The sequence below is a fragment of the Eumetopias jubatus genome, unplaced genomic scaffold (genome assembly GCF_037043125.1).
Source record: "Eumetopias jubatus isolate StellerSeaLion01/CBP00866 unplaced genomic scaffold, mEumJub1_p1.0 scaffold_1, whole genome shotgun sequence".
Classification (NCBI taxonomy): domain Eukaryota; kingdom Metazoa; phylum Chordata; class Mammalia; order Carnivora; family Otariidae; genus Eumetopias; species Eumetopias jubatus.
Window position 1 is genome coordinate 129,013,986 of NW_028274807.1, and position 12,822 is coordinate 129,026,807.

The window sequence follows — 12,822 nt, forward strand, 5'->3', positions numbered from 1 at the left end:
ACTTTTTCATGTGTCTGTTGGCCATTTGGATGTCTTCTTTGGAAAAATGTCTGTTCATGTCTTCTGCCCATTTCTTGGTTGGATTATTTGTTCTTTGGGTGTTGTGTTTGATAAGTTCTTTATAGATTTTGGATACTAGCCCTTTATCTGATATGTCATTTGCAAATATTTTCTCCCATTCTGTCGGTTATCTTTTGGTTTTGTGGACTGTTTCTTTTGCTGTGCAAAAGCTTTTTATCTTGATGAAATCCCAATAGTTCATTTTTGCCCTGGCTTCCCTTGCCTTTGGGGATGTTTCTAGGAAGAAGTTGCTGCAGCTGAGGTCGAAGAGGTTGCTACCTGTGTTCTCCTTTAGGATTTTGATGGACTTCTGTCTCACGTTTAGGTCTTTCAACCATTTGGAGTCTATTTTTGTGTGTGGTGTAAGGAAATGGTCCAGTTTCATTCTTCTGCATGTAGCTGTCCAGTTTTCCCAACACCATTTGTTGAAGAGACTGTCTTTTTGCCATTGGACATTCTTTCCTGCTTTGTCAAAGATAAGTTGACCATAGAGTTGAGGGTCCATTTCTGGACTCTCTATTCTGTTCCATTGATCTATGTGTCTGTTTTTATGCCAGTACCATACTGTCTTGATGATGACAACTTTGTAATAGAGCTGGAAGTCCGGAATTGGGATGCCGCCAGCTTTGCTTTTCTTTTTCCATATTCCTCTGGCTATTCGGGGTCTTTTCTGGTTCCATACAAATTTTAGGATTATTTGTTCCATTTCTTTGAAAAAAGTGGATGGTATTTTGATGGGAATTGCATTGAATGTGTAGATTGCTCTAGGTAGCATTGACATCTTCACAATGTTGGTTCTTCCAGTCCATGAGCATGGAACGTTTTTCCATTTCTTTGTGTCTTCTTCAATTTCTTTCATGAGTATTTTATAGTTTTCTGAGTACAGATCCTTTGCTGCTTTGGTTAAATTTATTCCTAGGTATCTTATGGTTTTGGGTGCAATTGTAAATGGGATCGACTGCTTGATTTGTCTCTCTTCTGTCTTGTTGTTGGTGTATAGGAATGCCACTGATTTCTGTGCATTGATTTTTTAGCCTGCTCCTTGACTGAATTCCTGTATGAGTTCTAGCAGTTTTGGGGTGGAGTCTTTTGGGTTTTCCACATACAGTATCCTATCATCTGCAAAGAGTGAGAGTTTGACTTCCTCTTTGCCGATTTGGATGCCTTTGATTTCTTTTTGTTGTCTGATTGCTGTGGCTAGGACTTCTAATACTATGTTGAATAGCAGTGGTAATAGTGGACATCCCTGCCATGTTCCTGACCTTAGGCGAAAAGCTCTTAGCTTTTCCCCATTGAGAATATTCGCTGTAGGTTTTTCATAGATGGCTTTTATGATATTGAGGTATGTATCCTCTATCTCTATACTCTGAAGAGTTTTGATCAAGAAAGGATGCTGTCCTTTGTCAAATGCTTTTTCTGCATCTATTGAGAGGATCATATGATTCTTGTTCTTCTTTTGTTAATGTATTGTATCACGTTGATTGATTTGCGGATGTTGAACCATCCTTGCAGCCCAGGGATAAATCCCACTTGGTCGTGGTGAATAATCCTTTTAATGTACTGTTGGATCCTATTGGCGAGTATTTTGGTGAGAACTTTTGCATCCATGTTCATCAAGGATATCGGTCTGTAATTCTCCTTTTTGATGGGGTCTTTGTCTGGTTTTGGGATCAAGGTAATGGTGGCCTCATAAAATGAGTTTGGAAGTTTTCCTTCCATTTCTATTTTTTGGAACAGTTTCAGGAGAATAGGTATTAATTCTATTTTAAATGTTTGATAGAATTCCCCTGGGAAGCCATCTGGCCCTGGGCTTTTGTTGGGAGATTTTTGATGACTGCTTCAATTTCCTTAGTGGTTATAGGTCTGTTCAGGTTTTCTATGTCTTCCTGGTTCAATTTTGGTAGTTGATACATCTCTAGGAATGCACCCATTTCTTCCAGGTTATCTAATTTGCTGGCATAGAGTTGCTCATAATATGTTCTTAGAATTGTTTGTATTTCTTTGGTGTTGGTTGTGATCTCTCCTCTTTCATTCATGATTTTGTTGATTTGGGTCATTTCTGTTTTCTTTTTGATCAGTCTGGCCAGGGGTTTATCAATCTCGTTAATTCTTTCAAAGAACCAGCTCCTAGTTTCGTTGATCTGTTCTACTGTTCTTTTGGTTTCTAGTTCATTGATTTCTGCTCTGATCTTTATGATTTCTCTTCTCCTGCTGGGTTTAGGCTTTATTTGCTGTTCTTTCTCCAGCTCCTTTAGGTGTAGGGTTAGGTTGTGTATTTGAGACCTTTCTTGTTTCTTGAGAAAGGCTTGTATTGCTATATACTTTCCTCTCAGGACTGCCTTTGCTGTATCCCAAAGATTTTGAACAGTTGTGTTTTCATTTTCATTGGTTTCCATGCATTTTTTAAATTCTTCTTTAATTTCCTGGTTGACCCATTCATTCTTTAGTAGGATGCTCTTTAGCCTCCATGTATTTGAGTTCTTTCCGACTTTCCTCTTGTGACTGAGTTCTAGTTTCAAAGCATTGTGGTCTGAAAATATGCAGGGAATGATCCCAATCTTTTGGTACCAGTTGAGACCTGATTTGTGACCTAGGATGTGATCAATTCTGGAGAATGTTCCATGGGTACTAGAGAAGAATGTATATTCCGTTGCTTTGGGATGGAATGTTCTGAATATGTCTGTGAAGTCCATTTGGTCCAGTGTGTCATTTAAAGTCTTTATTTCCTTGTTGATCTTTTGCTTAGGTGATCTGTCCATTTCAATCAGGGGGCTGTTAAAGTCCCCCACTATTATTCTATTGTTGTCAATGTGTTTCTTTGCTTTGGTTATTAATTGCCTTATATAATTGGCTGCTCCCATGTTCGGGGCATAGATATTTACAATTGTTAGATCTTCTTGTTGGATAGACCCTTTAAGTAGGATATAGTGTCCTTCCTCATCTCTTATTACAGTCTTTGTTTTAAAATCTAATTTGTCTGATGTAAAGATTGCCACCCAGCTTTCTTTTGGTGTCCATTAGTATGGTAAATGGTTTTCCACCCCCTCACTTTCAATCTGGGGATGTCTTTGGGTCTAAAATGAGTCTCTTGCAGACAGCATATCGATGGGTCTTGTTTTTTAATCCAATCTGATAGCCTGTGTCTTTTGATTGGGGCATTTAGCCCATTTACATTCAGGGTAACTATTGAAAGGTATGAATTTAGTGCCATTGTATTGCCTGTAAGGTGACTGTGACTGTATATTGTCTGTGTTCCTTTCTGATCTATGCTGCTTTTAGGCTCTCCCTTTGCTTAGAGGACCCCTTTTAATATTTCTTGGAGGGCTGGTTTCGTGTTTGCAAATTCCTTTAGTTTTTGTTTGTCCTGGAAGCTTTTTATCTCTCCTTCAATTTTGAATGAGAGCCTAGCTGGCTATAGTATTCTTGCCTGCATATTTTTCTTGTTTAGTGCTCTGAAGATATCTTGCCAGTCCTTTCTGGCTTTCCACGTCTCTGTGGATAGGTGTGTTGCCAATCTAATAATTCTACCATTGTAGGTTACATATCTCTTCTCCCGAGCGGCTTTCAGGATTTTCTCTTTGTCTCTGAGACTCCTAAGTTTTACTATTAGATGTCGGGGTGTTGACCTATTATTATTGATTTTGAGAGGGGTTCTCTGTGCCTCCTGGATTTTGATGCCTGTTTCCTTCCCCACATTAGGAAGTTCTCTGCTATTATTTGCTCCAATATACCTTCTGCCCCTCTCTCTCTTTCTTCTTCTTCTTGGATCCCAATTATTCTAATGTTGTTTTGTCTTATCGTATCGCTTATCTCTCGAATTCTGCCCTCGTGATCCTGTAGTTGTTTCTCTTTTTCTCAGCCTCTTTATTTTCCATCATTTGGTCTTCTCTATCACTGTTTCTCTCTTCTGCCTCATTTATCCTAGCAGTTAGTGCCCCCATTTTTGATTGCACCTCATCAATAGCCTTTTTGATTTCGACTTGGTTAGATTTTAGTTCTTTTATTTCTCCAGAAAGCGTTTCTCTAATAACTTCCACGCTTTTTTCAAGCCCAGCTAGTTTCTTTAAAGTCATGATTCTGAACTCTAGGTCTGACATCGTACTAATGTCCGTATTGAGTAGGTCCCTGGCTGACGGTACTACCTCTTGTTGAGGTGATTTTTTTCGTCTTGTCATTTTGTCCAGAGGAGAATAGATGAATGAGAGAACAAAATGCTAACAGGTTTACAACGTCCCCAGCAAATATACTGTATACAAATCAGAAAAGACCTGCAACCAGGGGAAAAGAAAGGGAAGGAAAGAAAAAAGAAAGAGAGAAAAAAAAACCAAAAAACCAAAAACGGAACACTACAAAAAAAGCAGGATATGATCAAATATGATCAGGCTAGTGCATAGATCAGTGCCACACACTATATTTTGGGCGTATTTTGGTGTTAGAAAAAAGTGCCTCCTAAAATTTTAAAGGAAGAAAGACATATATGTACAAAATAAGGGTTGATACAATGAAGGGATGGAAGATGACTGTAAAGATGAAAATTATAAAAGATTTTATAAAAGGAATTGATAAGTTGTTTGAAAAAAGAAAGAAGATTTAAAAAAAAAAAAAAGAAAAAAGGGAGAGAATGTGATCAGGCAGGAGACTAGAACCAAGCCATACACTAGTGATTTAGGGTATATTTTGATCTGTTAGAAGAAACTCTATCTCAAAATTTTAAAGAGAGAACAACTTATATATATATGCCAAAAATAAGGGTAACTACTATGAAGGGATAAAAATATGACTCTAAAAATGAAAAATAAAAAATGTTTTTTTAAAAAAGGGATTGATAAGATGTTGGTTGAAAAAGGGAAAAAGAAAAATTAAAAAAAAACAGTTAAAAAAATTAACTTTGATGAACTAGTGAATCATGGTAAAAAAAAAGCCATGAATTCTATGTGCAGTATTCCCCTAGTGCTGGAGTTCTCCCTTTCTCCTTGATTGGTAAACTTGGTCTTGGCTTGCTGGCTGTTCGTGCTGATCTTCTGGGGGAGGGGCCTGTTGCCGTGGTTCCCACGTCTTTTCCGGAGGCTGAATTGCCCCGCCCTTGTCTGTCTGGGCTAAGCAAGCTGCTCGGGTTTGCCCTCAGGAGCTTTCGTTCTCTGCAAGCTCTCGGTACAGCTTTGGAGGACCAGGGCGAAAATGGTGGCCTCCCAATCTCCACCCGGAGTAGCTGAGAACTCGGGGCCCCGCTCCTCAGTGCGCCCCCAGAGAAAAGCAGTCACTTCCGTCTCCCCGGTCTCCGGCTGCCCTCCGTGCTCACCCGGCCTGTGACCGAGCGTTTCTATCTCTGGCACCCGACCCCGTGTGGAGTCTCCAAACCCAGCAGATCCCTGCGGTGCGCTCCCGCGCCGCTCCTCCCCGGGAGAAAAGGGAGTCTCCCCGGCTCTGTCGTTTGTTGGGTCCCTGCTGGAGGAGCAGTGGCCCGACTGGGCCGTGGATCACAGTTTATGGCAACCCCGAGCTGAGAGCCCACGCCTCGGCTCTGTCTCTGCAGCCGGCTTCCCCGCTCCGATACCTGGGAGCTCTGCCGCACACAGGCACCCCCGGTCTTTCTGTGACCCCGAGGGTCCTGAGACCACACTGTCCCGGGAGGATTCCACTCTCCGCTTAGGCACTGTAGCAGTGTCCCTCAGCGGAGCCAACTTCTAAAAGGTCCAATTTTGTGCTCCGCGACTCTATCACTTGCCAGAAGCAGCTGACGGAGGCCCTCGCCCCCGCCATCTGTCCTCCCGAATATCGCCTCGGATTCACTTCTCCACACGTCCTACCTTCCAGTAATAGGTCGCTTTTCTGTTCAGAGAGTTGTTGCTATTCTGCTCTTTGATCTCCTGTTTTTTTTTTTTTTTTTAAAGATTTTATTTATTTATTTGAGAGAGAGAGAATGAGAGATAGAGAGCACGAGAGGGAAGAGGGCCAGAGGGAGAAGCAGACTCCCCGCCGAGCAGGGAGCCCGATGCGGGACTCGATCCCGGGACTCCAGGATCATGACCTGAGCCGAAGGCAATCGCTTAACCAACTGAGCCACCCAGGCGCCCTGATCTCCTGTTGAGTTCGTAGGTGTTCAGAATGGTTTGATCCTTATTCAGCTGAATTCCTGAGACCAGACGAAATCTAGGTCTCCTACTCCTCCACCATCTTGCTCCACCCCTCCAGATTCTTTTTATTTTGAAGTATTCCCCATAGTTTGTTTTTGTGTCCCTTGCCTCAGGAGACATAGCTAGAAAAATGTTGCTATGGCCCATGTCCAAGAGATGTACTTTAGATTCAAAGACACAAATTGGTTGAAAGTAAAAGGATACACCATGTAAACAGTACCTAAAAGAGAGCTGGAGCAGTTATATTAATATTGGACAAAATAAACTTTTAAGACAAAAATTGCTACTACAGATAAATAAGTGACATTTTATAATGATAGAAGAGCCAGTGCATCAGGAAAACATAACAATTGCAAACACGTGCACCTGATAACACATCCCCCAGATGAACCAAAAACTGAGAGAATTGAAGGCAAAAGTAAGATAATTCAATAGTAGTTGAGACTTTAATACTCTGCTTTCAGTATGGATAGAACAAGTAGGCATAAGGTCAACAAAGGAAATAGAAGATTTGATCAACAGTACAAACTAACCAGATCTAAAGATTTTAATAGAATACTCCACGCAGCAGTAGCAGAATAAAAATTCTTTTCAAGTGAACATGGAACACTTTCCAGATTAAACCATATATGAGGCCATAGAACAAGCCCCAGTAAATTTAAAAGCATTGAAACATCAACATGTATGTTCTCCAACCACAGTGGAATGAAACTAGATATCAATAACAGAAAGGTTTGAGAAATTGACAAATATGTGGAGATTAAACACCACATGGCTAAATAACCAGTGGTTCATGAAAATGAAAACACAACATGCCAAAACTTACGGAAAGCAGCTAAAGGAGTGTTTAGAGAGAAATTTATAGCTGTAAACATCTATATTTAAAAAGAAAGATCTTAAATCAATTAACTTAGCCTTCACCTTAGGAAACTAGTAAAAGAAGAGCAAAGTAAACCCAAAGCAAGTAGAAGGAAGGACATAATAAAGACTAAAGGGGAAATAAAGAAAAATCAACAAAAGGAAAGGTTTATTCTTTGGAAAGATCAAAATTGTTAAACTTTTTCTTCAGTAACCAGTATAAAAAAGAAAGGACTGAAATTACGAAAATTAGGAATGAGAGAGGAGTATTACTACTGACATGATAAGTAATAAAAGGAATTATGACAAAAATACTATGAACAATTGTATGTCAACAAATAACCTAGATGAAATGGACAAATTCCAAGGAGACGTAAGCTGTCAAAAAATGACTCAAGAAGAGGGACGCCTGGGTGGCTCAGTTGGTTAAGCATCTGCCGTAGGCTCAGGTCATGATCCCAGGGTCCTGGGATCGAGCCCCGCATGGGTCTCCCTGCTCAGTGGGGAGCCTGCTTCTCCCTCTCCCCGTGCATACCTTCCATGTGCTTAGCCTTCGTTAGCCTACAGTTGGGCAAAATCATTTAACACAAGGCCTATTTTATAATAAAGCATTGAATATCTCATGTAATTTGTTGAATACCGAAAGAAAAACAGAATGGTTCATAATGGTTGTAAATATGTTGGTTTTTTACCCTTGTGATCACATGGCTGCCTGGGAGTTGCGGCTCACTGCTGCTGGTCAGCATTATGAGTAGATTGTATGGCGTGTCCTAGCAAGGAAAAGATCAAATTCAAAGTTTAAAGTACGTTTCAACTGAATGCCTGTTGCTTTCATACCATCATAAAGTTGAAAAATGTAAGTCAAGGACCATCTATAGTTGTCAGGAGCTGGGAGGAACAGAGGATTTGGGGAGTGACTGCTGATGTATACGGGGTTTCTTTTTGGGGTGATGTAAAGGTTCTTGAATTACATAATGATAATGGTTACAAAACTTAGTGACTACACTATCAATCTCTTTAAAAGAGTGAATTTCATGATAGGTAAATTATATCTCAGTATTAAAAGAGAGGGGGAGAGAGCAAACAAATGCAAGAGACCCTGCAATACTGGTATTCCTTTCTCTCCCAGTGCCTTCTGCCTGGTTCTCTTTACTCATTTACCATACTGGTTGGGTCCTGTAGGCACTATGTTTGAGAAATGTGTCCAAAGACTTATACACAGATATTTACAGCAGCATTATTCATAATAGCTAAAAGGTAGAAACAAATGTTCATCAGCTGATGAATGGATAAAGAAAATGTGGTATTTTCTCGAATGGAATAATATTTGGCTATAAAAACGAATGGATGAACCTTGAAAACACTATGTTAAGTGAAAGAAGCCAGATACAAAAGGCAACATGTAATATATGACTGTGTCCATATGATCTCCAGAATAGGCAAATTCATAGAAAAGAAAATTTGTTTCCAGGGGCTGGCAGGAGAGGAAAATGAGGAGTGAAGGCTAATGGATGTGAGGTAGGTTTCTTTTTTGGGTTTCTTAGGAATGATGAAAATGTAGAATTAGATAGCGATGATCTATGCAGAATTCTGTTAACATACTAAAAATCATGGAATTATACACTTTAAAATATTATACCTGATGGTATTGTGTCCCAACAAAGCTGTGATTAAGAAAAAGTGAACTAGAGAGTAATGATTAATAAAAAGAAAATACAACATATCATTCCATATTTATTTAAAAAGCAAATATGACTATATTATGATATGCATAGAAAACCCTTTGGAATGTTATATAACAAAATGTAAATAGTGTTTCTGGATAATAGAATTATAAATGTTTTTACTTTTCCATATTTTCTGTAGTTTTAATTTTTTGTAGTATGTATTAGCTTGTATAATAAAATGAAACAAACAGAAAAGATGGAGATGAATAAATTTGGTGATTAGGTAGGGGCTTGTGATCTTTCAGAAGTATGGCCCCGTAGAAGGATGAGTATGCACCTTATGAAGGGGAGGTACTGAAGGTATTGAAAGAGGGAATTGGTGATCATGGGAGGCATCATGTGTAGTTCATATGTTGAAGAAGTTTGGCAGTGAATTTGAGAAAGGGAAGTAGACAGCTTGAGAGGTCAGCATGTATGTGGGAGAGACTGAATATTACAATAAATATTTTGCATTTATGAGTATTTTATTATTTACATATTATTTGAGCTTCTCTGTGTTCCAAGTAGAGAAGTTAGGGCAGTCCTGTTCTGTAGATGAGTAAACTGATAACACAGCAGGGTAAGTGGCTTGACCGAGGTCATATGGGTGGTCAGTACTGGAACTCAGGTCTTTCACTCCAAAGCTAGTGCTTTTCCTGCTGTGGTCAGGCTGCATCCTAGGATTTACAGAATTACTGAAGGGTGCAAGAATAGGGCTTAAGGTATTGCAAGAGTGGAAGGAGACCTGGATGAGGACAACTGAATGGGAGCTCCAATTGTAAAGGAGGATGGACAGTCTTTCTGTGATAGAAGTGTGTGGGGATGGCCATTTGAAAATATAAGAAAAGATTTTGTGCCAGTGCTTTTGAGCAGAATTCTAAGGTTTGTTAGAACAAGGAGGTGAAACAGACCTCAAAGAAGTAATTTTGTTGGTTAATAGCCATGTGGATATTTACTTAATGATAGCAATAGTAATGCTTTTATGGTCATTGCAGAAATGCATTCTGTTTTCTTTCGTGCAGATCTACTCTTACATACAGCCGAATTGGAGGACGTGTCAAGACGCTTACATTCTGCCAGGGGTCCCACTACTTAGCCATTGCGTCTGATAATGGTGCCATCCAGCTTCTTGCGATTGAAGCTTCTAAGCTGCCCAAGTCTCCTAAGATTCAGCCTCTGCAAAGCAGGTATCTATCTTTTGTGTTTTTTTAAACTGCATTTAGTGCACTAGGGTAATTTAATCCTACCTTGCCAGTGTAGTTTGGATCAACTGAGGGCCTATTAGATTGTACTTCTTTTTTTTAGCACATAAAATAAATAAAACTGTGTTTTCAGCTCAAACCTGTCACATGCAGTTAGTTTCAGAAAGCTATGTCTGCGTATCTTTCCTCCGAAAGGTCAGAAGGGCGGCTTTGAACTTGCAGCTCATCCCAGTCTGGAATCTGTTTGAATAACCTAATTATCAGTTGCATCTTCTGTCTCAGCTGTGAAAAGCACAACTCTCGCTTGTTGATTTTGAGAATGTGAATGTTCTTCATTAAAGAAAACTCAAAATGTTGTCAGCATTTTGTCACTTGGCATTAAAATGTCTGAAGGGGATGGGAACATGGAGTGCTGCTTTTAGTCAAATGATTTGCTTATCATTGTAAAACAAAATAGTGGCTTTAAAAAAAAATTTATTGTTATGTTAATCACCATACATTACATCATTAGTTTTGGGTGTAGTGTTCCATGATTCATTGTTTGTGCATAACACCCAGTGCTCCACGCAGAACGTGCCCTCTTTAATACCCATCACCAGGCTAACCCATCCCCCCACCCCGCTCCCCTCTAGAACCTTCAGTTTGTTTTTCAGAGTCCGTCGCCTGTCATGGTTGGTCTCCCCCTCCGATTTCCCCCCCTTCATTCTTCCCCTCCTGCTGTCTTCTTCTTCTTTTATATATTGCATTATTTGTTTCAGAGGTACAGATCTGTGATTCAACAGTCTTACACAATTCACAGCGCTCACCGTAGCACATATCTTCCCCAATGTCCATCACCCACCCACCCCATCCCTCCCACCCCCCACCACTCCAGCAACCCTCAGTTTGTTTCCTGAGATTAAGAATTCCTCATATCAGTGAGGTCATATGATACATGTCTTTCTCTGATTGACTTATTTCACTCAGCATAACACCCTCCAGTTCCATCCATGTCGTTGTAAATGGCAAGATCTCATTCCTTTTGATGGCTGCATAATATTCCATTATGTATATATACGACATCTTCTTTATCCATTCATCTGTCGATGGACATCTTGGCTCTTTCCACAGTTTGGCTATTGTGGACATTGCTGCTATAAACATCGGGGTGCACGTACCCCTTCGGATCACTACATTTGTATCTTTGGGGTAAATACCCAGTAGTGCAATTGCTGGATCGTATGGTAGCTCTATTTTCAACTGTTTGAGGAACCTCCATACTGTTTTCCAGAGTGTTTGCACCAGCTTGCATTCCCACCAACAGTGTAGGAGGGTTCCCCTTTCTCCGCATCCCCGCCAACATCTGTCATTTCCTGACTTGTTAATTTTCTGGCTGGTTTTATTTAAGAATTTCCTTCACTTCTTACAAATTGTGGTTACCCACAGATTAAACACAGGGTAAGACATTTAAAGATAAAGCAGAACAAGTTTTCAACTGACCAGTATGTGCTGCACACCGAGGATTCCAAATACAAATAAGATATATTAGGCTCTCTAAGACACTACAGTCTAAGGGAAGAAGCAGACCAGTTAACAGATGATTTCAGTTGCAGTGTGATCATGTGCCCATGTTATAGGGATGCGGGGAGCCAGCTTGCAGGGGTTAGGGAAGAAGGCCTGGAGGAGGGGAGACCAGATGTGAGTTAGCTAGCCAAAGCAGGGTGGTCGAGAAGGACATGGCAGGCAGAAGGGGTAGATCCCACAGGAGGAAAGCAGAATGAGCGGATTTGTATACTTTCGTGGATTATAAGACACAGCGGTTGGGGTAACTAAGGAAGGAAAGGATGTATGTTGGATCATCTAGGATATATTTATTGTTTATATATTATTTGTAATTTTGTTTTGCCTTTGCAATGAAAAATATGCGTTATGTTTAACACATTCACTGAACAGATTTGGGCAGCTTTTGTTTAGGACATTATATATTGTTTTTGACTGAAGAATACCTGCTGGTTTTCTTTACAATTGTTTCAGCAGAGGATGACTGTACAACAGTATAACTGTTGAGTTCCGTGGACCTTAACCAACAGCTGTTGGCAGATTGTGTCGTGTGACGGCTGTGCTGGCAGGACACACACACAGACGTGCACATTCCTCCTATAGGTACCTCATAGCTGATGGCACTTTCTACTATGAATGTTACTGTCTTTACCCTAAGCAAACATGGACTTTGTAGATTGGGAGATTGTGCCAGAACAGTTTTTCACTCTAGATTTCATTCTGTCTGATAGCAGTTGCTCCAAAGAAACCTTGCCTGAGTCTTTATGTTTGCTTCATTCAGTTGGATCAACTGTTGTCATGCCTTTTTTTTTTTTTTTAAAGATTTTATTTATTTATTCATGAGAGACAGAGGGAGAGAGAGAGGGAGAGAGAGAGAGATAGAGAAGCAGAGGGTGAAGCAGGCTCCCAAGGAGCAGGGAGCCCGATGTGGGACTCGATCCTAGGACCCTGGGATCATGACCTGAGCCGAAGGCAGACGCTTAACCATCTGAGCCACCCAGGCGCCCTGTCATGCCTCTTAATAATTAGAATTTATAGCACCTTTTCACATTTTATTTGGCATTTGGACTTTGCATCATCCCTCTAGGGGAAATACAGTCAGTATTAGAATGTTTGTAAATATAGTTGTTTATCGAAGACACAGAGGCCAGCAAACTATAGCCTGCGGTATGGGCCCATAAGCTAAGAACAATTTTTGCATTTTTAAAAGACTGTAAAAAAATGAATATGCAATAGAGATATGTGACTTGCAAAGCCTAAAATATTTACTCTCTGGCTCATTACAGAAAATGTTTGCTGACTCTTGATCCAAGAGCTAAAACT

The 12,822-nt window shown here is 40.2% G+C and overlaps 1 protein-coding gene across 5 annotated transcripts in view; it reads left to right on the forward strand.

Annotated features, from left to right (window-relative positions):
* PIK3R4 (phosphoinositide-3-kinase regulatory subunit 4) overlaps positions 1–12,822 on the forward strand; it is a 90,655-nt gene that overhangs the window by 66,747 nt on the left and 11,086 nt on the right. For all 5 annotated transcript variants that reach the window (XM_028099172.1, XM_028099171.1, XM_028099174.1 and 2 more), the window contains exon 14: positions 9,781–9,945. In XM_028099172.1, the coding sequence (XP_027954973.1) occupies positions 9,781–9,945 (165 nt within the window). The remainder of the gene's footprint in view (positions 1–9,780; positions 9,946–12,822) is intronic.